We start from the raw sequence: 27,569 nt of genomic DNA on the forward strand, positions 1-27,569 counted from the left end.
TAGCGGGGGGGGGGGGGGGGGGAAAGGAGAGAGAGAGAGAGAGAGACTCTATGTGTTAATGGTGACTATGGGTGATTCCTGATTCCTTTTTGTCATTTGTTTATAGTAACATGCAGGCCAATGTCTGGGGTTGGTGGGAGGATGGGATCGTTGTTATTGATATGGGGATTTACATTACATTCGTCACTAATTCTGGTTTATTGTGTGTAAATTTGGGAGAAAATGTGACAAAGGAGAATAAAAAATATTTTGAAAAAGCGAATGGTTTTGAAGTGAATTAAGAGAAACTGTTTCAATAGCAGAAGAGAACAACCAAAATAAGGATTTAGGGTGATAAACAAAGAAATCTGAAACAACAATTTTATTTTTCAGATGGATGCACATGTTATTTCGATCTGGAATACATTGCCTAAAAGGGTGGTGGAAGCAGATTCAATTGGATAAATACTGGGGAGATATTTTTAAAAGGGCTATGAAGAGAGGAAAGTTGGCGATCCAGCAGAGCCAGAATATGCCAAATGGTGTCCTTTTGTGAGGTATCATTCAATGTGACACAGTAACTACGAGGAGAGATTGGGTTTATTTTCCTTTGAACAAAGAAGGCTGAGGGGTGACTTGATTGAGGTGCACAAAATTATGAAGGGAAATGACAGTGGACAGGATAAAATTATTTCCCTTGGTGGAGAATTCTAGAACCAGGGGACATAGATTCAAGGTAAGTGGCGGAAGGTGTAGAGGGGACATGAGGAAGAACATTTTTACACAGAGGGTAGTGGGTGTCTGCAATTCACTGCCCGAGTTGGTGGTGGAGGCAGACACACTAAAAAAAGTACCTGGACCTTCATCTTAAGTGCTCTAAGTTACAGGGCTATGGACCGGGTGTAGGAAGGTGGGATGAGAAAGGGCACCCGGGTGTCCTCGGGCTGACATGAACAAGATAGGCTGAGTGGCCTCCTTCTGTGCTGTAACTTTTCTACGATTCTACTCTACTAGAAAACAGCATTAAAATTAGGATGAAGTTTATCTATATGGGGCTCGTTTCCACACACAAGCAGTTCATCCACCAAATACATGATATATTATCAAGGCAAGTAAGTTCACAGTTATGTTGCACAGTGGATACACACCGATTTGGATTAGGCAAGCATTTATTTGAAGTAGTGGGTACATAATTCGCAGTTCTTCTGTCTTCAGTATTGGAAACAGTTATTCAATATTTAGCTCTGCTATTTGGGACTTCAAAAGTTAAAAATATTTTAATAGGAGAAAATTTCCATTCTTAAACATAAAAAATTATTACATTCTGCATGAAAAACACCCTGAATTGTCTGTTTGGAGGCCATCCAAGTATTCATTTCCAGAGGTGAAGGCAGCAAGAGAAGGAGGCCCTCTAAAGGATATCTAAAGCCAGTGCATTCTAACAATGCATTCATGAACATTGTTAGTGAACAACTGTTGATTTCCCAGTACATTTTCTGAATAAACTTCAACATGTTTTAGATCTGTTGCAGAGAATAAATACAACTTTATTGAAGGATTGCAATCCTTACATCTTTCTGTAATTAGAAACAGCACAATACAGAAACCAGGCAGGGTTGAGTAAAGTACTACACTAACAACTAGAATAGGATGAGGTGTTCAAGTTGAAGTAATGTACTGTTCTTGTCGAGTGACCTCTGCCCCCTTCATTTTTTCTGGCCCCTTCATTTTTTAACATCACAATTTACAAGTAACATGTTTCTGTACAAAGTTAGGCATTGTGCCATCTTGTTCAGCATTTTAAAGTCTGTTGTAAGAGTACTTCAGTTCTGCACAGTTTTTAATTTGGCCACCAAGAATTCATCTTTGAGTCATTTTTTTTCAAGATGCAAGTTTCTGAAAGTTTGCCGCCTGGATTCCTGCTATGCCTCTGGCCAGCAATACATGTTTAGATACTTTTGTTTCAGGCACCATATTTACCATCAGTATATGACATTCCCCAAATGAACACCTGGGAAATACAGATAACACATCAACACTGGCTGCAAATTAGCATTATTTGAACAAAGATGCAAGTCCCAATAATTAAGCTCATCTCATTATTTTTCCTCTCAGAAAACACATTACCAGAATCACTTTTGCAGCGTTGTATATTCCTCTCAATACAGTTTCCTTACATACATTGAACAACTCATTGAAGACTCAAAACGTAGTAGTCCAGTATACTTCAAAAACAGCCTTTGATCCTCAGTACACATCCTGAAGGAAAAGGGAGAGGCAAAGCCAACAACAGGGTATTGTATTAAGCATCACGTTGGTAGCTTTTCTTCAGGATGCTTTGTCTTCTGCTATGGATGTATGGGTTGGAGACACAGCTTCTGGTTTACGTGCAATTCTGTCCAGTTCTGCTTGTACTTCTGTTAAGACTGGTTTATGACCTACAAATGGGGAAGGAGGAAGATGGATGCTTAATTTGAATCGGCAGGTAAGTAAATTAGATATCAATCTATCTGCATTTTAACAGCATATTAGTCATTTCAATTATGATAACCGGGCACCAATGTTTAAGGATGTTTTGACTTCTTTACATGTTGTTTATTTAAAACTTGTCAGAGTTGAGATTATATTGGTTAATGAGAGCTACTAATTGTTTTCAGGTTCACATTTTGGTATTGAAAGGAGCCAGTTATGAAACTTCTCCATTTCAACATTCTCATATAATGCAGTTTAGTTTAAAGAGCACTTTTCCTTGGTAAAAGCATGTAATTTTACTTTGTCTGTTACTTTTGCCCTCCCTTAATTGCACAGACATTGCTCCTTTGCAGCAATTTTGATCTGCTGCAACCGAGAGTGGGAACTTAGAAAATAAATAAATACTGTAGTGAAAACAAAGTGCGCACACTATAGTGGAAGAACAGAGCGAACAACATTACTCAAAACTAGAACCTCGTTTCTGCACCAAAGTAACACGTGGCCTCATCCACTGAACTTGTGCTTAGGTCCTGGAAGCATGCATCCTCTTCAAAAGACATAGGGCAGGATTCGCCGACCCACTGCGCCAAAAATCGGGGCGGGGAATTACTGCCGGGGGCGGAGAATTGCCCAAAATAGGCTCCCACGCAGGCACGCGATTCTCCGGCGACTGGAGAATCGGCACCAGTCACGTATGCGCGATCGATGCGGCACCGATCGGGGGCCGTTGAAAGCGGCCATCGTGGCAATTCTCCTCGCTCGACGGGCCGAGTGCCCACCGGCGTGGTTCATGTGGTCACACCCAGCAGGACCTCAGCGTTCTGGCTGCAGGGGCCGTCCTGGTGGTTGGGGGGGGGAGGGGTTTGGGAAGAGATCCAACTCCAGGGGGGGGGGTGGCCTCCACAGTGGCCAGGCCCGCGATCGGCGGACATGCTCATTCCGGGGGGGGGGCATGTCCCTCCGCGTCGGGCCCCTGTAGGGCTCTGCCATGTTGCGCAGGTGCCGGCGCGAAGATGGCCACTGCACGTATGCGCAGACTCACCGACGTGCGCAGCTGCGCGGGCGTAACTGCAAGGCCCCGCCGGCAGCCAGAGCTGCGGGACGCACACCGGGGCCCTGCTAGCCCCCTTGAAGACGGTGAATCACCCCAGGCTTTCTAGGAAAAAGTCTGGAGTGATTCCCGCCCGTTTTTTGGCGGACGTGGGGACTTTGTCCCCAGATGGGAGAATCCTGCCCACAATCCCATAATGTGTCAGTGGCAACAAATCAACCGAGAGATCATTTTGCATCTGGAAACATGAAGATGCTTGCTGCCATCACCCTAGGAACCATTGCAAATGTTCCTTCATGAAACTTCAGAGATTCGTGAACACAGCCCAGTCCATCACACAAACCTGCCTCCCATCCATCGACTCCATCTACACCTCCCGCTGCCCGAAGAAAGCGGGCAGCATAATCAAAGACACCTCCCACCCGACTTACTCACTCTTCCAACTTCTTCCATCAGGCAGGAGATACAAAAGTCTGAGAACATCCACAAACAGACTCAAAAACAGTTTCTTCCCCACTGTTACAAGACTCCTAAACGACCCTCTTATGGACTGACCTGATTAACACTACACCCTGTATGCTTCACCCGATGCCTGTGTTATGTAGTTACATTGTATACCTTGTGTTGCCCTATTATGTATTTTCTTTTACTTAATGATTTGTTGAGCTGCTCTCAGAAAAATACTTTTCACTATACCTCGTCATACATGACAATAAACAAAATCCAATCCAAAAATAACCTGAGAAATCATGGCTCACAATTCCGGATATACTTCCATCAGTTAATGGAGTTCAAGGAACTTGATTTAAAAAAAAAAATTGAGTACCCAATTATTATTAATTAAATTTTTAAAAAAAATAAATAAAGAGTGGCCAATCCACCTCCCCTGCACATCTTTGGGTTGTGGGGGGCAAAATCCACGCAAACACGGGGAGAATGTGCAAACTCCACATGGATAGTGACCCAGAGCCGGGATCGAACCTGGGACCTCGGCATCATGAGACAGCAGTGCTAACCACTGCACCACCGTGCTGCCCCCAAGGATCTTGATTAATGCACCACAAACAATGTGCATTACCATTTTGAAGTTTTCCTTCAGAGGTTTGTTCCGTCATGTGCCTCAGTGTAGAAACCCAGCAGAACTAATGTTTGCAGCTATTTGTAATTCATTCCTTCTGAGTTTATGAAATTATTTTCAAAATTTGCTGGTTACTTTTTAAAGATTGATTCATTTCAAATAATGCAAACAAAGATAATCAAACCTATTAGTGAGAAAAAACTGCGTGGGAGCCAAAGGAACCACAATTTGCAGCTGGAACAATTGGAAAAAAACTTACCAAAGGTAGAAATGTTTTAAAATCTATCATATAAAGATCACATCAATGCATTGTTCAAAATTGGATTAAAGTTCAATTTCTAAAAGTAGCAGCATAGGGTCAATAACATATCTCTTAAAAAAATTACTATTAAAAAAAAAGAGTACCCAACCATTTTTTCCAATTAAGGGGTAATTTAGCGTGGTCAATCCACCTACCCTGCACATTTTTGGGTTGTGGGGGTTAAACCCACACAAACACAGGAAGAATGTGCAAACTCCACACGGACAGTGACCCAGAGGTGGGATCGAACCTGGGACCTCGCGCCGTGAGGCCACAGTGCTAACCCACTGCGCCACTATGCTACCCAATAACTGTAGCCACGTAAAATGGCTGCTTCCCGATTAATTTGGCCAAAACCCGATTTAAAATGGCTAACCGGAAAGGCTGATGGGAAAAGCAGGTAACAAGACGCAAACGGACAGCTGCAGGCAGAATATCATATTCGGCTCTGGGGAAGTCGGCCCAGATCGATACTCAGGGCTATTAACAGCCCATCAACCCAGACATTTGCAGTTTAATCGGCTATCCCCGGGAACAATTGCAACATATTAGCAATTGAATACCGGGCCAGACCTGTCGGCGCCTGCAGTGGCCGAAACAAAGGCAGGTGAACGACCACCCCCCGATCGGGGAATCGCCTCGCAATTGGACGCATCGAACCCAGTGATTGGGAACAAGTCCAATCACTTGGGACTCAGGGTCAAGGGCCGCCCCGAGAGGCGGGAAGCCCCTGGGCCCTATAAAGTGAGGGGCCAAGTTCAGATCTCTCTCTCTCTCTCTCCCTTCTTCGCCTGCTCGAGACCTTCGCAAAAACAGCAACCGGCAACTGTAAGTTTGAAACTAGCGAACGCTATCTGATAAAGACTCCTAGCCATCGACCTGTATCAGCCTTTTGAATCCCGCGGGCCAGATCCGATTGGATAAGCCATTCGTTTCCCTGACCTGGTGGGCTCTTCCTAAGTTAAGTATTGGCCAGTAGTGATAGGTTTATTATATAGATAGTAGTATTAGGGTATTAATATTGCTTGTTGTATATAATAAATGACCGTTGATTTCAATCTTACTAAGCGGTGTGCTGACTTATTAATCATAACTTGAACTTGAACCACTTGGCGGTATCAGAAAGATACCTGGCAACTCGGGCAGCACGGTAGCACAAGTGATTATCACTGTGGCTTCACAGCGCCAGGGTCCCAGGTTCGATTCCCCGCTGGGTCACTGTCTGTGCGGAGTTTGCACGTTCTCCCCGTGTCCGCGTGGGTTTCCTCCGGGTGCTCCGGTTTCCTCCCACAGTCCAAAGACGTGCAGGTTAGGTGGATTGGCCATGCTAAATTACCCGTAGTGTCCATAAAGGTTGGGAGGGGTTATTGGGTTGCGGGGATAGGGTGGAAGTGAGGGATTAATGTGGGTCGGTGCAGACTCGATGGGCCGAATGGCCTCCTTCTGCACTGTATGTTCTATGTAATCTATGTAAACTCGTGAGCAAAGGTGACGTAATCAGAGCTAATAAACTAAGGCTAAAAAGAGCAACATAACATATCTCAACAACTTCAGATTTACAAATAGTTGTTCGGAACTTGGGTATTGCTGCAAAAAAATAGACATGCTGTCGAAGTTATTAGTCTTGCACTGACCAGGACAGATACAAGAATCATAAATTTCAACGGCAGCAACAATTTATACTGCATGAGAAAAGGGTTCAAATTAGTTTGTATGTTGACTCTGACTGGTCGAGGTATTCCCATGCAGAATGCTTCAGGGAACTATTGTCCCCATACTTTTGTTTAATTAAAAAAAAAAACGAAACGCCTGGACATACAATACACGGGAAATAGAAGCAGGAGGATGCCATTTGGCCCTTCAAGTCTTATGATCAGGGTTGATCATAAAGTTCAATACCCCGATTCAACCTTACCCCCCAAATCCCTTTAGCCACAAGAGCCATACCTAACTCCTTGAAATTACACAATGTTTTGGCCTCAACTACTTTTAGTGGTAGTGAATTCCACAGATCCATCACTCTCTGGGTGAAGAAATTTCTCCTCACATCAGTCCTAAATGATTTATCCCTTATCCTCAAACTATGACCCCAGTTCTGGACACCCCACCATCAGGAACATTCTTTCTGAATCTACCCTGTTAGAATTTTACAGGTTTCTATGAGATTGCCTTTCACTCTTCTAAACTGTAATGAGTATAATCCTAACTGAGTTAGTCTCCCCTCATATGACAGTCCCACCATCCCAGGAATCAGCCTGGTAAACCTTAGCTGCACTCCCTCCATAGCAAGAACATCCTTCCTCAGCCAAGGACACCAAAACTGCGCACACTACTCAAGGTGTGGCCTCACCAATGCCCTATACAATTGCAGTAAAACATCCCTATTCCTATACTCAAATCCTCTCACTATGAAGGCCATCATAATATTTGCCTTCTTTACTGCCTGCGGTACCTGCACTTACTTTCACCAACTGATGCACGAGGACACCAAGGTCTCGACCTCTCTCAATTTACACCCATTCAAATAATCTGCCTTCCTATTTACCGAAGCGGATAACCTCACATTTATCCATAATATACTGCATCTGCCATGCATGTGTCCACTCAGTCATCCCGTCCAAATCCTTCTGAAGCATCTCTGCATCCTCCTCACAGCTCACCCTCCCATCCAACTTTGAATTATCTGCAAATTTGGAGATAATAAATGTAATTTCCTTGTCCAAATAACTAATATATAATGTGAACAGTTGGGGTCCTAGCACAAATCCCTACAGTACCCCCCATTACTCACTGCCTGCCAATCAGAAAAAGATCAATTTATTTTAGCTTTTTGCTTACTGTTTGCTAACCAGCTTTCTATCCATCACAAAACACTATCCGTAATCCCATGCACTTTAACTTTACATAATAATCTGCTATGTGAGACCTTGTCGAAAGCTTTCTGAAAGTCTAAATAAACCACATCAAGGAGCTGGGTCAACTCTACTAGTTACATCTTCAAAGAATTCTTGTAGATTTGTCAAACATGATTTTCCCTTCGTAAATCCATGCTGTCGTTGCCTGATGACACCACTGCTTTCCAAATGCGGTGCTATGAAATCCTTGATAATGGACTTCAGCAACTTCCCAACTACCGACATTAGGCTCACTGGTCTATAGTTCCCGGTTTTCTCTCTACCTCCCTTTTTGAATAGCAGGGTTATATTAGCTAGCCTCCAATCTATAGGAACCATTCCCGAGTCCAAAGAATTTTGGAAAATACCACCAATGGATCCCCTATTTCTCGGGCCACTTCCTTAAGTACTCTGGGGTAAAGATGATCAGGCTCTGGAGATTTATCTGCCTTCAATTCCATTAATTTCCCCCAAATCATTTCTCTACTGATAATAATTTCCTTCAGCTTAACAAAACTTGTGTTATTCAGAACTTCTGGTACATTATTCATGTCTTCCTTTGTGAAGACAGAAACAAAGTATGAATTTAGTTCCTCAGCTATTTCTTGGTTTCCCACCATCATGAATTTCCCCATTTCTGACTTTGAGATGCCTACATTTGTTGTTTAAGCAATCCTTTTCTCTTTACATACCTATAGAAACTTTTACATGTTCCTTTTTCCTGCAGAGTACAGGTGCATTGTGCATACTTACGAGTGGACCTAAGAATGCCACATTTGGAGCTGAAGTGCCCAGTCTACCTCAAAAGACCCTGGGGGGGAGGGATGACCTACCGGGGGAAGGCCCTAGCCGGCAGGTCTCTGGCACAGAGTCTGGCTCTGGGGCTCAGAAGGGAAGGTGGGGGGAAGAATAGAAAAGCAATAGTAGTAGGAGATTCAATGGTTAGGGGAATAGATAGGAGATTCTGTGGTCGCGAGCGAGACTCCCGGAAGGTATGTTGCCTCCCGGAAGGTATGTTGCCTCCCTGGTGCCAGGGATGTCTTGGATCGTGTCTTCAGGATCCTTGAGGGGGAGCAGCCAGAAGTCGTGGTGCACATTGGTATCAATGACGTAGGTAGGAAAAGGGGTGTGGAGGTAATAAACGAGTTTAGGGAGTTAGGCTGGAAGTTAAAAGCCAGGACAGACAGTGGTCATCTCTGGTTTGTTGCCAGTACCACGTGATAGCGAGGCTAGGAATAGGGAGAGAGTGCAGTTGAACAGTGGCTGCAGGAATGGTGTAGGAGGGAGGGCTTCAGGTATTTGGATAATTGGAGCGCATTCTGGGGAAGGTGGGATCTGTACAAGCAGGACGGGTTGCATCTGAACCAGAGGGGCACCAATATCCTGGGAGGGAGATTTTCTAGCACTCTTCGGGAGGGTTTAAATTAATTTGGCAGGGGAATGGGAATCGGATTTGTAGTCCAGCAACTAAGGTAGCCGATATTCAGGACGCCAAAGCGTGTAGTGAGGCAGTGGGGAAGGGAACACTGACAAAGGAGAGTACTTGCAGGCACAGAGATGGGTTGAAGTGTGTATACTTCAATGCAAGAAGCACCAGGAATAAGGTGGGTGAACTTAAGGCATGGATCGGTACTTGGGACTACGATGTGGTGGCCATCACGGAAACTTGGATAGAAGAGGGGCAGAAATGGTTGTTGGAGGTCCCGGTTTATAGATGTTTCAATAAGATTAGGGAGGGTGGTAAAAGAGGTGGGGGTGTGGCATTGTTAATTAGAGATAGTATAACAGCTGCAGAAAGGCAGTTCGAAGAGTATCTGCCTACTGAGGTAGTATGGGTTGAAGTCAGAAATAGGAAAGGAGCAGTCACCTTGTTGGGAGTTTTCTATAGGCCCCCCAATAGTAGCAGAGATGTGGAGGAACAGATTGGGAAGCAGATTTTGGAAAGGTGCAGAAGTCCCAGGGTAGTAGTCATGGGTGACTTCAACTTCCCAAACATGAGTGGAAACACTTTAGATCAAATAGTTTGGATAGGGTGGTGTTTGTGCAGTGTTTCCAGGAAGCTTTTCTAACACAGTATGTAGATTGTCCGACCAGAGGGGAGGCCATATTGGATTTGATACTTGGTAATGAACCAGGGCAAGTGATAGATTTGTTAGCGGGGGAGCATTTTGGAGATAGTGACCACAATTCTGTGACTTTCACTTTAGTAATGGAGAGGGATAGGTGCGTGCAACAGGGCAAGGTTTACAATTGGGGGGGTGGAGGGTAAATACGATGTTGTCAGACAAGAATTGAAGTGCATAAGTTGGGAACATAGGCTGTCAGGGAAGGACACAAGTGAAATGTGGAACTTGTTCAAGGAACAGGTACTACGTGTCCTTGATATGTATGTCCCTGTCAGGCAGGGAAGAGATGGTTGAGTGAGGGAACCATGGTTGACAAGAGAGGTTGAATGTCTTGTTAAGAGGAAGGAGACTTGTGTAAGGCTGAGGAAACAAGGTTCAGACAGGGCGCTGGAGGGATACAAGATAGCCAGGAGGGAACTGAAGAAAGGGATTAGGAGAGCTAAGAGAGGGCATGAACAATCTTTGGCAGGTCGGATCAAGGAAAACCCCAAGGCCTTTTACACACGTGATAAATGAGAATGACTAGAGCGAGGGTAGGTCCGATCAAGGACAGTAGCGGGAGATTGTGTATTGAGTCTGAAGAGATAGGAGAGGTCTTGAACGAGTACTTTTCTTCAGTACTTACAAATGAGAGGGGCCATATTGTTGGAGAGGACAGTGCGAAACAGACTGGTAAGCTCGAGGAAATACTTGTTAGGAAGGAAGATGTGTTGGGCATTTTGAAAAACTTGAGGATAGACAAGTCCCTCGGGCCTGACGGGATATATCCAAGGATTCTATGGGAAGCAAGAGATGAAATTGCAGAGCCGTTGGCAATGATATTTTCGTCCTCACTGTCAACAGGGGTGGTACTAGGGGATTGGAGAGTGGCGAATGTCGTGCCCCTGTTCAAAAAAGGGACTAGGGATAACCCTGGGAATTACAGGCCAGTTAGTCTTACTTCAGTGGCAGGCAAAGTAATGGAAAGGGTACTGAAGGATAGGATTTCTGGAAAGACACTGCTTGATTAGGGATAGTCAGCACGGATTTGTAAGGGGTAGGTCTTGCCTTACAAGTCTTATTGAATTCTTTGGGGAGGTGACCAAGCATGTGGATGAAGGTAAAGCAGTGGATGTAGTGTACATGGATTTTAGTAAGGCATTTGATAAGGTTCCCCATGGTAGGCTTATGCAGAAAGTAAGGAGGCATGGGATAGTGGGAAATTTGGCCAGTTGGATAACGAACTGGCTAACCGATAGAAGTCAGAGAGTGGTGGTGGATGGCAAATATTCAGCCTGGATCACAGTTCCCAGTGGCGTACCGCAGGGATCAGTTCTGGGTCCACTGCGGTTTGTGATTTTCATTAATGACTTGGATGAGGGAGTTGAAGGGTGGGTCAGTAAATTTGCAGATGATACGAAGATTGGTGGAGTTGTGGATAGTGAGGAAGGCTGTTGTCGGCTGCAAAGAGACATAGATAGGATGCAGAGCTGGGCTGAGAAGTGGCAGATGGAGTTTAACCTTGAAAAGTGTGAGGTTGTCCATTTTGGAAGGACAAATATGAATGCGGAATACAGGGTTAACGGTAGAGTTCTTGGCAATGTGGAGGAGCAGAGAGATCTTGGGGTCTATGTTCATACATCTTTGAAAGTTGCCACTCAAGTGGATAGAGCTGTGAAGAAGGCCTATTGTGTGCTAGCGTTCATTAACAGAGGGATTGAATTTAAGAGCCGTGAGGTGATGATGCAGCTGTACAAAACTTTGGTAAGGCCACATTTGGAGTACTGTGTACAGTTCTGGTCGCCTCATTTTAGGAAGGATGTGGAAGCTTTGGAAAAGGTGCAAAGGAGATTTACCAGAATGTTGCCTGGAATGGAGATTAGGTCTTACGAGAAAGGTTGAGGGTGCTAGGCCTTTTCTCAATAGAACGGAGAAGGATGAGGGGCAACTTGATAGAGGTTTATAAGATGATCAGGGGAATAGATAGACAGTAAGCGACTTTTTCCCCGGGTGGAACAAACCATTACAAGGGGACATAAATTTAAGGTGAATGGTGGAAGATATATGGGGGGGATGTCAGAGATAGGTTCTTTACCCAGAGAGTAGTGGGGGCATGGAATGCACTGCCTGTGGAAGTAGTGGAGTCGGAAACTAGGGACCTTCAAGCAGCAATTGGATAGGTACATGGATTACGGTAGAATGCTATAGTGTAGATTAGTTTGTTCTTAAGAGCAGCACGGTAGCATTGTGGATAGCACAATTGCTTCCCAGCTCCAGGGTCCCAGGTTAGATTCCGGCTTGGGTCACTGTCTGTGCGGAGTCTGCACATCCTCCCAGTGTGCGCGTGGGTTTCCTCCGGGTGCTCCGGTTTCCTCCCACAGTGCAAAGATGTGCAGGTTAGGTGGATTGGCCATGATAAATTGCCCTTAATTGTCCAAAACTGCCCTTCGTGGTGGGTTGGGTTATGGGGATAGGGTGTAGGTGTTGACCTTGGGTAAGGTGCTCTTTCCAAGAGCCGGTGCAGACTCGATGGGCCGAATGGCCTCCTTCTGCACTGTAAATTCTATGATAATCTATAATTAATCTAGGACAAAGGTTCGGCACAACATCGTGGGCCGAAGGGCCTGTTCTGTGCTGCATTTTTCTATGTTCTATGAGGAGGAATTTCTTCTCAGAGCTGTAAGGGCAGTCATTGTGTATATTTAAGGCTAAGTTAGCTAGATTCTTGATCAGTAAGGGACGGGTTACACAGAAAGGGCAGGAAGATGGATGTGAGGAATATGGGATCAGCCATGATCCTATTGAGTGGCAACAGGCTTGAGGGGTCAAATGGCCTACACGTGTTATGATCTAAAGCAATTTGAGAGTCTCACCAAGTCTGGATTCATTAGATTTTGTTTGGGGCTGACAGATTATCTGAATAAACACACTAAATCGATAATATAGTTGTCTAAGGAACCTAGTTCATTACACGTGGTAGGCTGAATTACACTTCGGGCTTTGTAAAATTTAAAGTGGAAGGGCATTAACGACGAGTCAGAATACAGGAGGGAGATAGAGAACCTAGTGGACTGGTGCAGCGACAACAATCTCTCCCTCAATGCCAGGAAATCTAAAGAGCTGGTCATGGACTTCAGGAAGCAAAGTACAGTACACACCCGTCAGCATCAACGGGGCAGAGGTGGAGATGGTGAGCAGTTTCAAATTCCAAGGGGTGCACAGCTCCAAAAATCTGTCCTGGTCCACCCACGTCGACGCTACCACCAAGAAAGCACAACAGCGCCGATATTTCCTCAGGAAACTAAGGAAATTGGCATGTCTACATTCACCCGTACTAACTTTTACAGATGCACCATAGAAAGCATCCTATCTGGCTTCATTACAGCCTGGTATGGCAACTGCTCGGCCCAGGACCGCAAGAAACTTCAGAGAGTCGTGAACACCGCCCAGTCCATCACAAGAACCTGCCTCCCATCCATTGAGTCCATCTACACCTCCCGCTGCCCGGGGAAAGCGGGCAGCATAATCAAAGACCCTTCCCACCCGGCTTATTCACTCGTCCGACTTCTTCCATCGGGCAGGAGATACAGAAGTCTAAGAATACGCACGAACCGACTCAAAAACAGCTTTTTCCCTGCTGTTACCAGACTCCTAAATGACCCTCTTATGGACTGACCTCATTAACACTACACCCTGTATGCTTCATCCGATGCCGGTGCTTATGTAGTTACATTGTATTGTAATGGGCCAGGGTTTAGAGAACCCCAAAGTGTATCATGGAGTTCACCTGATCATCAACCTTTAATAGATTGTGGTATGGGGAGCACACGACCCACTCTACAGGTGTGGTACAGCAGAAATGGAAAAGTATTTTTTTAAAGCAAAACAATGCTTATTCTATGAACTCAAGTTAACCTTTTAAAACATAGTGAACATCTTAGCAACCATCAATTCAAATACAACCCCCAAAGAATACAACACTAAGTAATCCTTTAAGCTTTCCTTTTAACATCTATAAGACTTAAAACAACTTTTAACAGAAGCACATTAGGTTTACATTCACTACTGAGAACATTTATAATTCTGAATTCACCAAATGATCAAGAGATAGTCTCTTCATGGCAGAGAGAACAGAACACCTGCTCTGTCTGGCTTCAGCTCCAACATGGAAAACAAAACTATAAAACACCCTGCAGCAAACAGCGTAAAACGAAAGTAAAAAAGCTGACAGACAGCCCAGCTCCACCCACACTCTGACATCACTGATTAACACCCATTTCTTAAAGGTACATTTCTTAAACACCCATTTCTTAAAGGTACTCTCACAGTACCTTGTGTTGCCCTATTATGTATTTTCTTTTATTCACTTTTCTTCCCATGTACTTAATGATCTGTTGAGCTGCTTGCAGAAAAATACTTTTCACGGTACCTCGGTACAAGTGACAATAAACAAATCCAATCCAATCCAATACCACGTTTTAAATCATAAGAAATCAATTTTATTCCTAGGGAAACCAAAGTAGTAAAAAGGTGACATGTCTGCACATTTTCACGACAAATTGAAACCCGATTTTCTGAAATAAATGAGAATTTGATTAAAAACGGTAGTTGATGACTTATTGGATTCCAATCTTCTGGACAAAACCATTTGGGATTATACTCAAATTTAAACAAATGAATAACAGGCATTAGAAGTCTAATCTCAAACTACCGTTTGATTCTGATTTGCACCGAGTGAAAATGTCCAATTTATTGAGAGAGTCCTAAGAGTTGAATTTAGGGAGATAGGAGTTAAATTAGGTAATTTGGACATTCTGAATTCTCCCTCCGTGTACCCAAACAGGCGCCAGAATATCGGGACTAGGGGCTTTTCACAGCAGCTTCACTGCAGTGTTATTGTAAGCCTATTTGTGACAATAAAAGATTATTACTCAGTCCCAGTGAGCCAGCGTACACAGCCAGAGTGAGACACATCGAAGAGTGAGTTTGGGAGCTGGGAATTGGAATCTGGCTGGGAATTCGAAGCTGGGTGCGGAGAAGGTGCTTTTTATCCCTTGAATGTTCCACTCAAATTTCCAGTAAATGGCCTTGCCCTGCTGCAGGTGACAAGGGAGAGAGGTGATTGATGAGTAGCAGGTAAGCCCTTCATATCGGGAGCAGAGCTGAACAGGAGAAATCCAGAGTGCAGTCTGAGAAGGTTAAGTGCTTCTCCATAAATCAGGTGACTCGTGCCCTTAACCCTTTCATTCCGAGGCTCACTGGAGTAGATTCTGAGCTACTCACCGGAATAGATTCTGAGCTACATTTTGTAAGGTAAGAGTTTTGTTTTGCGTTTTTTTCTTCTCACACTTACTAGAGGGTAGCAAGTCAGACTCAGTCTCCTCGACCAGCAGGTAAGTAACTGGCTGGTGACTGGTAAGTAGTTTTTCCTTTCAATTTTCTCTTGGCATTGTAGTTGTTGTAAGTTAGCTTAAGAGTTTAGACATGGCAGGAGATCGCAGACCCGTGTCATGCTCCTCATGTATGATGTGGGAGTTCAGGGAGGTAGAGAGTCAACATCTTTTCCCAAAAGGTAGGGGAGTCTAAAACTAGAGGGCATAGGTCTAAGATGAGAAGGGAGAGATACAAAAGGGTCCAGAGGGGCAATTCTTTCACAGTGTGGTGAGTGTCTGGAACGAGCTGCCAGAGGCAGTAGCAGAGGCAGGTACAATTTTGTCTTTTAAAAAGCATTTAGACAGTTATATAGGAAAGCCAAGTATAGAGGGATAGGGGAAATGCGGGCAATTGGGACTAGCTTCAGTGGTAAAACTGGGCGGCATGGACAAGCTGGACCAAAGGGCCTGTTTTTATGCTGTAAACCTCTAGGAATCCAATTACAAATTGTAATAGGGTTGTATGATGGAAAAAGAGGAAATTTATTAGCCCTCATTTTTGCATCTATTTCAGTAGTTTGAGTTCATTATGTAGCGACAGTTTTAATTGGAAACGTACTTAAATCTGAAGAACACGCTGAAATTAAAATCTCTGGTCTTGTGAATGGAAACCAAAGTATTTGAGCTTATGAACTCAGCAATCCATACGGTTGAGTTCAGATTTAATTTTAAAAAGGCACAATGTCAGGACTCATTCTTTGCCCGTAAAGGGCTGGTCCCTGTGAATGACTTTGCAAAACTTCTCGGCAGCAAGCATGAATATTTGAAGCAAGAGTAAGTGAGCCACATTGCGTGTCTGACTGATCTTAAGCTATGTATGCCCAAATAGATGGTGTTGCCACGGGAACCCGTGCTCAGCTCTTGCAAACATCTTCCATGAGAAATGGGTCTTCGATGGAATGACACCAAACCTCCTCCACCTTGCATATTTCCAATATGTTTGCTATATTTAAATCCGCAGCAGCATGTAATAATTTGCATGTCTTATGGGCTCCAACCTGGCTCAGATTCACCTTTGAAATGGAGCAGTCAAATGAACTCCCTTTCCTTGACGTACTAGTTGAAAAATCTGCCTGGGGTTCTCTACCACTGTCTACCACAAGCCAACCTTCACCGGTAAATACACGTGTTGGGATTCTCAGTTCCATATGCTATAGGATTTCCCTGATAAGCAACTTTGTAAATAGGGTCCAAGCCATTTGCTCGCCATGCAGCCTTGATGTTGAAATAGGGCGCATCAAAGACATCCTGTGTCATAATGACTACTCTGATCAGATCATTGCATGGTACACAGCGCAAGAACACAAGAATGGGCATATGGCAGTCAATTTCAGCCCCGAAAAGTGCCCAGTCTACCTCACCTTGTCTTTCCAGGGTAATATATATCAAAAAATTTGAGCAATTTGAGCTAGGTCTGTCAGCCATTCGTCCCAATGATGGTGGATCGTATCAAGCAACATGTCCCTTCTGCTGTTTGTGACTGATTAGGTAGCCTTGTACCCAACCAGCTCGTGCTTGCAAAATTCAAAAGAGTGTTAAGAATTAGGTGTGATTGGACAACATTGCTAAATAATTCTGTCCTAAGAATTAGCTGAGAACCAATTTAAGATGGTCAGTCGAGCTCACCGTATGCCACATTTACTGAAAGCTGCCTATAGTAACATGAACAGTGCCCAGTTCTCAAATTCCCCTAAACCTCCTGCCCTTCATCTTGAACTTGTCTACCCTCGTAACTGACCCTTCAACTAAGGGAAACAGCTGCTCCCTATCCACCACTTCCATGCCCCCCAATCGAGTACACCACGATCAAGTCGCCCCTCAGACTTCTCTGCTTCAGTAACAACCCAAGCCTATTCAGTCTCTGTTCATGACCTAAATGTTCCATCCCAGGCAACATTGTGGTGAATCACCTCTGCACCCCCTCCAGTGCAATCACATCTTTCTTATAATGTGGCAACCAGAATGGCACACAGGACTCCAGCTGCGGCCTCCCATAGTTCTATACAACTCCAACATAAGTTGACCATAATAAGATAATACATTGCCGTTCCATTTTTCCAACCAAAATGGATAAGCTCATACTTATCCATGGTAAACTCCTTCTGCCAAATTTGGTACAGTTCCCTACAAATTATGGAAAAAGTTTTCATAGAGTCAGGAGGTGAGTTATCAGTTGCAGAATACCCAGTCTCTGATCTGCTCTTATAGAAATAGTATTTATATGGCTGGTCCAGTTTAGTTTCATGTCAATGGTAACCCCTCAGGATTCTATTTTTCTTAGTTTTTCCAACTAAAGGGAAATTTAGCGTGGTCAATCCAGCTACCCGGCACATAAAGAACAAAGAAATGTACAGCACAGGAACAGGCCCTTCGGCCCTCCAAGCCCGTGCCGACCATGCTGCCCGACTAAACTACAATCTTCTACACTTCCTGGGTCCGTATCCCTCTATTCCCATCCTCTGAGTCTCCCAACATCTTTGAGTTGTGGGGGTGAGACCCACGCAGACACGGGGAGAATGTGCAAACTCCACATAGACAGTGACCCGGGGCCAGTAAATTGCCTGACATGTGTAGCATGAATATTATTTGCCATTTACCAACCCAAGCCCAAACGTCGTTGCATGTGAGCATGAATTTCTTCATTATTTGAAGAGCTGCAAGGGAACTGACAGTGCTCTTGGAATGTAACTAATAGAATGGATGATGGGGAACTAGTGGACGTGGCGGGAAGTATATGCCCGTGTGACCGCAAAACTGCAAGAAACTGTGTTGGATCGGTTCTCTAACGTGATCTTTTTGTCAGGGCATTTTACTGATGCAGGACAGGTCCCAAAGGAGACCAACAGCCAGTTATAACAATTAAAGCATCAAATAGGCACCATTAAATAGTGCATTTGACCCAGTGCCATGTCAACAGGCTGCCAGAGAAATACAAGATGCTTCCTAGTGGCAACTCTGTGGAGGAAATTACATGAAACAAAGAGGGGACCACGTGCTTGGAAGGCAGCCCAGTGACCCCAATGATTTCCTCCAGCACTTGGCCCTGTAATTCTTTCAGGCTCTTTTCACCAACCTGCTTTAGGTCCCAGGTGTCCTGCTTGCTTTAGCAGTTGCCACTGTCAATTACTCCAATCTCCTTCAACACCTCTCCTCTATTGTTCAGTGCTTGGCTCCACTCTTACCGAGTTGTAGCCAGAGAGCCACCTGTAGCGATTTCTCTTCCAACTCCCACACTGTTTTGACAAAGGTTCAGCTTTGACACACGGTCATCTGGGCTCGACCCAACATCAAATGTCAAATGTGCAGAAATTTCTTCCAACTAAATATTGAGAAGACAGACGCTGTTGTCTTTGGTCCCAGCTACAAACCCTTTTCCCTGGCCACCATTTCCATTCCTGACAATTATCTGAGGCTGAGCTAGGTGGTTCAATACCATGGGTGTTGCAGTTAACCAGAGGTGCACTTGACTATCAACACTATAGATACAAGAATAGGGGTCGAAGACTGGGAATTCTGTAAAAAAAAAGTGTCTTAACTTCCTGACGCCACAAACACTTTCCACCATCTTCAGGGCTAAAATCAGAAGTGTGACGTAATACCATTTACCTGGAGGAGTGCTGCTGCAATATAAAAGCCTAATACCATATAGAAAATTGACATCAACATTCTGTGAACGGTGGCGGAAGTATGTATAATGTAATATACTGCAGCAGGCAAACGCTCAGAGATCACTGGTTCAAATCTCACCACGGTAGCTGGTGAAATTTAAAATTAATTAATAAATCAAGAATATAAAGCTAGTGACCATGACAGCGAACATCAATTATTTAAAAACCTATAGGTTCATTAATGCTCTTTGGGAAGGAAATCTGCCATCCTTTCTGTCAAGATATTTTGACAGAAATCTTTGGATCCTCACTGTCTTCAGGTGATGTCCCGGAGGACTGGAGAATAGCCAATGTTGTTCCTTTGTTGAAGAAGGGTAGCAAGGATAATCCAGGGAACTACAGGCCAGTGAGCCTTACATCAGTGGTAGGGAAATTACTGGAGAGAATTCTTCGAGACAGGATCTACTCCCATTTGGAAGCAGGTGGACGTATTAGCAAGGCAGCACGGTTTTGTGAAGGGGAGGTTGTGTCTCACTAACTTGATAAGAGTTTTTCGAGGAGGTCACAAAGATGATTGATGCAGGTAGGGCAGTGGATGTTGTCTGTATGGACTTCAGTAAGGCACTTGACAAGGTCCCTCATGGCAGACTGGTATAAAAGGTGAAGTCACACGGGATCAGAGGTGAGCTGGTAAGATGGATACAGAACTGGCATGGTCATAGAAGGCAGAGAGTAGCAATGAAAAAAGCTTATTGTCACGAGTAGGCTTCAATGAAGTTACTGTGAAAAAACCCTAGTCGCCACATTCCGGCGCCAGTTCAGGGAGGCTGCTACGGGAATTGAACAGTGCTGCTGGCCTGCCTTGGTCTGCTTTAAAAGCCAGCGATTTAGCCCAGTGAGCTAAACCAGCCCCTATGGGACTGGGAATGGAAGGGTGCTTTTCTGATTGAAGGGCTGTGACTAGTGGTGTTCCACAGGGATCCGTGCTGGGACCTTTGCTGTTTGTAGTATATATATATATATATAAATGATTTGGAGGAAAATGTAACTGGTCTGATTAGTAGGTTTGCGGCCGACACAAAGGTTGGTGGAATTACAGATAGCGATGAGGACTGTCAGAGGATACAACAGGATTTAGATTGTTTGGAGACTTGGGCGGAGAGATGACAGATGGAGTTTAATCCGGACAAATGTGAGATAATGCATTTTAGAAGGTCTAATACAGGTAGGGAATATACAGTGAATGGTAGAACCCTCAAGAGTATTGACAGTCAGCGAGATCCAGGTGTACAGGTTCACAGGTCACTGAAAGTGTCAACACAGGTGGAGAAGGTAGTCAAGAAGGCATACAGCATACTTGATTTCATTGGCCGGGGCAGAGTATAAAAATTGGCAAGTCATGTTGCAGCTGTAAAGTCAGCCAGTTTGGAAAAGGGAGGCCCAAAACAGAAAAATTTAAATCATCAGCAGCAGCTTTCCTAGTGGTAAGCAATTATGATTGACTGCTGTGCAGAAGCAGTGGCTTAATTCCTCTCACTTCAAGACCTGGGGCGGGATTCACTCACCCCGCGGCAGAGTGTCCACGCTGGCGTAAACGCCGTCGCGGGGTGAGAGAATCCCTACAGGGGGCCAGTAAGGCGGTTCGCGCCGCTCCAGCTGCCGATCCCGGCGCGAACTGGGCGCCGCGGGATCCACGCATGCGCAGTGGCCTCCTTCAACGCAACGGCCCCGACGCAACATGGCGCAAGACTACAGGGGCTGGCACGCAGGAAAGGAGGCCCACCCCGGGGTCGGTGCACCCCCCCCCCCCCCCCCCCCCACAGGCCGCCACCCGATCCTTCACACTGAGGTCCCGCCGGCTGAGAGGTTAGAACGGTGCCGGTGGGACTCAGCGTTTCCACGACGGCTGCTCGGCCCAGCCTAGCCCAAGAATCGGCAGGCCGACCGCGTAGAGCAGCCCGCGCGCGACAGGCGCCGTGCCAATGGTGCAGTTTCTCCGCTCTGCGGAGAATCGCGTGCCGGCGTCGTGGCCTGGTCGTGGGGATTCTCCGTCCTGGCCCTGGGCTGAGAGAATCCTGCCCCTGATCCTGAGAAGTTTGTACACTGTTGCCTTTGACAAGGTCTCTCATGGCAGACTGGTTCCAGAAGGTGACGTCACACAGGATCAGAGGTGAGCTGGCAAGATGGATACAGAACTGGCTAGGTCATAGAAGGTAGAGAGTAGCAATGGAAGGGTGCTTTTCTGATTGGAGGGCTGTGACTAGTGGTGTTCCACAGGTATCAGTGCTGGGACCTTTGCTGTTCGTAGTATATATAAATGATTTGGAGGAAAATGTAACTGGTCTGATTAGTAAGTTTGCAGACGACACACAGGTTGGTGGAATTGCGGATAGCGATGAGGACTGCCGGAGGATACAGCAGGATTTAGATTGTCTGGAGACTTGGGCGGAGAGGTGGCAGATGGAGTTTAATCCAGACAAATGTGAGGTAATGCATTTTGGAAGGTCTAATACAGGTAGGGAATATACAGTGAATGGTAGAACCCTCAAGAGTATTGAAAGTCAAAGAGATCTAGGAGTACAGGTCCACAGGTCATTGAAAGGGGCAACACAGGTGGAGAAGGTAGTCAAGAAGGCATACAGCATGCTTGCCTTCATTGGCCAGGGCATTGAGTATAAAAATTGGCATGTTCAACTGTATAGAACCTTAGTTAGCCCACACTTGGGAGTATAGTGTTCAATTCTGGTCGCCACACTACCAGAAGGAAGCTTTAGAGAGGTTGCAGAAGAGATTTACCAGGATGTTGCCTGGCATGGAGGGCAGTAGCTATGAGGAGAAGTTGAATAAACACGGTTTGTTCTCACTGAAACGGATGAGGTTGAGGGGCGACCTGATGGAGGTCTACAAAATTATGAGGGGCATAGACAGAGTGGATAGTCAGAGGCTTTTTCCCAGGGTAGAGGGGTCAATTACTAGGGGGCATAGGTTTAAGGTGCGAGGGGCAAGGTTTAGAGGAGATGTACGAGGCAAGTTTTTAAAAAATATACACAGAGGGTAGTGGGTGCCTGGAACTCGTTGCCAGAGGTGGTGGTGGAAGCAGGGACGAGAGTGACATTTAAGGGACACCTTGACAAATACATGAATAGAATGGGAATAGAGGGATACGGACCCCGGAAGTGTAGATGTTAGTTTAGACAGGCTGCATGGTGGGCGCAAGCTTGGAGGGCGGAAGGGCCTGTTCCGGTGCTGTACTTTTCTTTGTTCTTTGCCATCCAGGTATACATATAGTGCTGGGGTAGGCTAAACAGAGGGAATTGGATTTCTGATGGATGATCTGCTTCAGAGTATGTTGCACAGGGAGAGGTCAGGGACTATATAGCAAGGTGCACCTGTCTTCACTTTTGGTGGAATTTTCATAAAAGTGGACAGACACCCCAATAATCTGGGTCTTATCCCAACTTCTGGCCAGTTGATGTTCATATTACCTTGATGAACAGGAATTTCAGACCCTCAGAAATGTTTCCCCACAGTTAATGTTTATGCTTTAGAATTTTAGATAGAGGTAACTAGGTAACAATGTTGATCACAGTGACTAGGTGAGTTACATAAATTTCACTTTAGTTGTAGGAGGCTTTTACTTGAATTAAGTATAATTCTGAAATTTATACTGTTGATTTGGAGGAATATAATTCTGGATTTTATTGATAAAAAAGTCTCTGATGGTCTGACCCAGGAACACAATTGTTTTTTTTGATCCAGGAACATAATTAATTGACCAGTGGATTCAGGTATTAGTTTTAGCACAGCACTAATGAGCAATACTGACACTGTGTATACAGTTAAATGTGCACTTGGTTCCTATGATATACAGTAGATATACTTATTCAACTCAGTTGAATAAAACAAAATACCCTGGATGCTGGAAATCTGAAATACAAACAGAAAATGCTGGAAAAGGTTCAGCAGCTCTGGCAGCATCTGTGGCGAGAAAAACAGTTAATGTTGAGTCCTTATGACTCTTCTCTAAAAGAATCACTTTCTCTTTCCACAGATGCTGCAAGACCCGAGTTTTTCCAGCATTTTCCTTTTTCAATTCAGTTACGTATAATTAAAATTTTAATGGTTTTCAGTGGATTTTTCAAAGATTTCAGGTCTATTTGTTTCACTAATCAAATTTTAACATGCATCTTAAGTTGAACGCCATATAGCTGCTTTTTAAAAATGTATGCATCACGATAACCAGAACTCCAATGTAATTGGTTATTCCTACATCTTTCACCAATGTTGATATGATTGACATAGACAAGGCCAATCTACTCAATTGTTTAAAACATATTTCCTTTATGCAGTGGTTCAAAGCAAGAAATTGTCATTAAAACCTGAAAAAACAGAAATAAACCAGAAAGTATGGGCATGCTCAGCCACAGTGGGAACAAAAATTAATGCGTGCAACCTTCACAATCCCAAAGTTCAAAGCTCAAGCAAAAACACTGACCTTAACGTGGTAAACAACCTGCAGCAACTGGCACCACACACAGATCAAGAAGAAAGTTAGAACAAATGTGTAGCAGATATACATTGCCAAATTCTAAAAGGTGCAAGTTTAACCATTAAACTGAGGTGTTGGTTATACTCCAATACTGAACAATTTAATTCAGTATGGTATAATACGGTGTCTATTTACAACAAATAATATGGCCATGCAATAAATTATGGGCCAACTATTATTCTTAAGAACAGTTTTGCATTCTTTTATGCAGCATATGGAGACACGTTAGTAAAGTGGTTAATGTGAATTAGGACCGTTGGCTTTTGGAGGTACCTTCTTTGAGACGAGGCTTTAGACCATGGCCATGCCTGCTTTCCTGAGTGAATGGAAAGTATCCCTTGACACTATCCTAAGAGGAGCAGTGACTATCTCCCTATGTTCTGGACATTGTTTATCCCTCAAGCAATATTACCAAAACAAATTTTTTGGTCATGCATCTCTATGTTTGTGGAAACCTCACTTTGTGCAAACCAATCGGGCGCCATTTTCTCCTACTTTTTACAACAGAGGCTACACTTCATAAACATTATTCATTGGCTTGTAAAGCATGTTGGGACTTCCTGAGATTGTGAAAGGTGCGACATAAATACAGGTCTTTTCCTTTCACATATTAATAGTTTTTTGTATAAATTTAGAGTACCCAATTTTTTTTTCTCCAAAGGAGCAATTTAGTGTGGCCAATCCACCTACCCGGCACATCTTTTTGGGTTGCGGGGGGCGAAACTCACGCAAACACGGGGAGAATGTGCAAACTCCACACGGACGGTGACCCAGAGCCGGGATCGAACCTGGGACCCACTGCGCCGCCCTTCATATATAATAGTTGACTGTGGAAACGTATGGGCTACTTTGGGGAAGCAATCATGAATTGGCATTCAGAAAACATTTTCTCTACTCGATTTATCCTAAAAGTCATGTCAATAAAAGTTTGCAATGGAAACGCAACATTTGTTTATTCGATCCCGGGTCACTGTCTGTGTGGAATTTTCACATTCTCCCAGTGTCTGCATGGGTCTCAACCCACAACCCCAAAAGATGTGCAGGATAGGTGGATTGGCCACACTAAATTGCCCCTTAATTAAGAAAATAATAATTGGGTACTCTAAATTTAAAAAAAAGTATTAACTCGGTTATTTTTAACCACGGAAAAAGAGTCACAACAGTCCACAAGGCTGTTATCTACACGATAGGCAAATTATGATAGCTAAAATGGTTGAACCGTGTAAATGGAGATCCTTAGTTATACTGCTATGCTCTCCTGTTTATTGTAATGTCACTACAATGGCAATGTGGACGCAGTATATTCAATTAATCTGTGTTTCTGGTTGTAGAATAGATTTTTCGATCTTTATTCCAAATTCAAATAAAATTGAAGATGAATTATTAGGGATTTTGCACAGCTAGTCTATTTGGTGCACAGGGATCAATTTATTGAGAAATAGCATTCATTTTAACAGTCAATCCTACATTATCATGAAGGCAGAATAGCCTGCAAAGATAATAATAATGAGTCTTTATTAATGTCACAATTAACACTGCAATGGGAGACTTCCAGGGTTGACCATGAGTGAGTGGTCACATAAAAAGGGCAGCTCCTGCTTAAGGTCACAGAAAAGAGCTCTTTTTACCCAATACAGGGTCGAATTTTGATGAAAAGACGTAGGTGAATGTTGGAGAAGTACCTTCCCCGGGAGTGGTATGTCTGCTGGTTACCAGACCCAGCAGAAAACAGAGAGAGATTTGGCTGAAAAGTTGGAACAGACTTATGCTGCAGAAACAGCAACAGCCACTTTAGACATGCAGGCGGGGGAACGGCTGATGCAAGCTGGAAGGCTTCAACTTGACTTGCTGGCCTTTATTAAAGCTGAATTCCAGCAGCAGAGGAAACAAATGCAGGAGGATCGCACAAAGGCCATCAAAGAGACTGTGACACCCCTGAAGAGTTCTTGGGAACAGGTAGTGTTTGGAAGTGCAGGGGTCACACGATTTGGGAGACTGAAGGAGTGATCTCAGACCACTGCGAGGGCAAGGGGGTGCACTAGGAGTATGGGGAGAAGGTGAGCTGCATGCTGACGCACCAACTGTGGAGGCAGGCTGCGTCCAGGGAAATAATGAAGATGTGGACTGGTGCTGGGGATGTGGTATCAGAGCCAGGGAAGATGAATGAGGCATTTAGGGAGTATTACCAGGGACTGTAAGGCAGACCCAGGAGGAAAGAGGGACATGGGGTGATTTCTGAACGAGCTGGAATTTCCCCAGGTGGAGGAAGCAGAGGCAGTTGGAGGATCCCCTGGGGCTGAGGGAGGTGCTGGATAGCATCAGGGGTATGAAGTCGGGGAAGACCCCTGGGCCGGATGGGTATCCGGCGGAATTTTGTACAGAATTTGCAACGGCCACATCTGTTGGGGGTGTTTAATGAAGCACTGGAGAAGTGGGAGTTGCCGGAGACGATGATGCAGGCAGTAATCACACTAATCCTGAAAAAGGGGAAGGACCCGGTAGAATGTGGGTCGTATAGACCCAAAATACTATTGATCACGGAAGTGAAAGTATTGGCTAAGTTGTTGGCCGGAAGGATGGAGGAGTGCCCCAGGAGTGGTGGCAGAAGATCAAACAGGCTTCGTGAAGGGCAGGCAGCTCGCGAGAAATATAAGACGGCTGTTGAATGTGGTGATGAATCTGTCGGGGACTCTGGTACCGGAGGTGGTGGTGTCCATGGACACGGAGAAGGCATTTGATCGGGTTGAATGGCGGTACTTGTTTGAGGATTTGGGAAGGTTTGGGCCGAGATTTGTGGCATGGGTACGGTTACAGTATGTGACACCAAGGGCGAGGGTGATGCCGAATGATGGGTACGGTTGCTGTATGTGGCACCAAGGGAGAGGGCGAGGACGAATGATATGAGCTCACGAAGCTTTGACTTACACAGGGGTACGAGGCAGGGGTGCCCGCTATCGCTGCGATTGATTGCGCTGGCCATAGAGCCATTGGCAATGGCTCTCAGGGGGTCGGCAGAGGGGACAGAGGGAGCATCAGGTGTCGCTCTATGCCGGTGACCTCTTGCTGTAAACTTCTGATCCGTTGGAGAGTATGGGAACGATTATGGGCCTGCTGGGAGGTTTGGAGGGTTCTTGGGGTACAAGCTGAAAGTAGAGAAAAGCGAGGTATTCCCGGTGAATGAGCTGGCACAGCGGGCTAATTTAGGGGGAGATGACATTTACGGTAGCGAGCGATAGGTTTAGGTATTTGGGGATTCAGGTAGCAAGGGAACGGATGGGGCTCCATAAGTGGAACTTAACAAAGCTGGTGGAGGAGGCTAGGGAGGATCTTAAGAGGTGGGATACATTGCACTTAAAATTTGCGGGGAGGGTCCAAGTGGCAAAAATGAATATCTGACAAAGTTCTTGTTGATCTTTCAAGCTCTTCCGATCCTTATACCAAAGGCCTTTTTTTTCGGAAAGTGGACACAATCAGTTCTGACTTTGTTAGGTGGGGAAGGTGCCGAGGGCGGGGACGACCCTGCTCGATGCAGAGGCAGCAGGGGGGTGTTGGCATTGCCAAACCTGCTTCATTATTATTGGGCGGCAAATGTGGACAAGGTGTGGCGGTGGTGAGAAGGAGAAGGGGTAGAGTGGGTTAGGATGGAGGAGGAATCTTGTAAGGGGTCTAGTTTGAGGGCTATGGTGAAGACAGTGTTGCCAATGGCTCAGAGTAAGTATTCAGGGAGCCCGGTGGTGCAGTCCACGGTGAAGATATAGAATCAGTTGAGGAGGCATTTTAGGGTGGAAGGGATGTTGGTGTTAACACCGGTGTGCGAGAATCATGGGTTTGAGCCGGGGGGGGGGGGGGATGGATAGTGTATACAGGAGGTAGAGGGAAGTGGGGCTGGTCAAGGTGAGGGATCTGTATGTGGAGGAAGGGCTCGCCAGTCTGGAGGAGCTAAGGGAGAGGGTAGAACTGCCGAGGGAAGCGAGTTCAGGTATCTGCAGGTTAGGGACTTTGCGCAAAAGGTCTGGAGAGGGTTCCCTCAGTTGCCGGTATACACCCTGCTGGAGCGACTGCTGTTTCCGGATGTGGAAGGAGAGGGAAGAATTGGGGAT

At 45.0% G+C, this 27,569-nt stretch overlaps 1 protein-coding gene across 2 annotated transcripts in view; it reads right to left on the bottom strand.

The window, feature by feature from the left end:
- Positions 1 to 1,130: 1,130 nt before the first annotated feature.
- Positions 1,131 to 27,569, bottom strand: part of dync1li1 (dynein, cytoplasmic 1, light intermediate chain 1) — an 84,146-nt gene continuing 57,707 nt past the window's right edge. Inside the window, exons 13-14 of one of the 2 annotated variants that reach the window (XM_072508715.1) lie at positions 23,416 to 23,442; positions 1,131 to 2,417 (exon numbers count right to left, since the gene is read on the bottom strand). In XM_072508715.1, coding sequence (XP_072364816.1) covers positions 23,417 to 23,442 — 26 coding nt within the window. In that variant the 3' untranslated portion in view covers positions 1,131 to 2,417; position 23,416. The remainder of the gene's footprint in view (positions 2,418 to 23,415; positions 23,443 to 27,569) is intronic. The other variant, XM_072508714.1, reaches the window with a different exon arrangement.

The sequence above is a fragment of the Scyliorhinus torazame genome, chromosome 6 (genome assembly GCF_047496885.1).
Source record: "Scyliorhinus torazame isolate Kashiwa2021f chromosome 6, sScyTor2.1, whole genome shotgun sequence".
Taxonomy (NCBI): domain Eukaryota; kingdom Metazoa; phylum Chordata; class Chondrichthyes; order Carcharhiniformes; family Scyliorhinidae; genus Scyliorhinus; species Scyliorhinus torazame.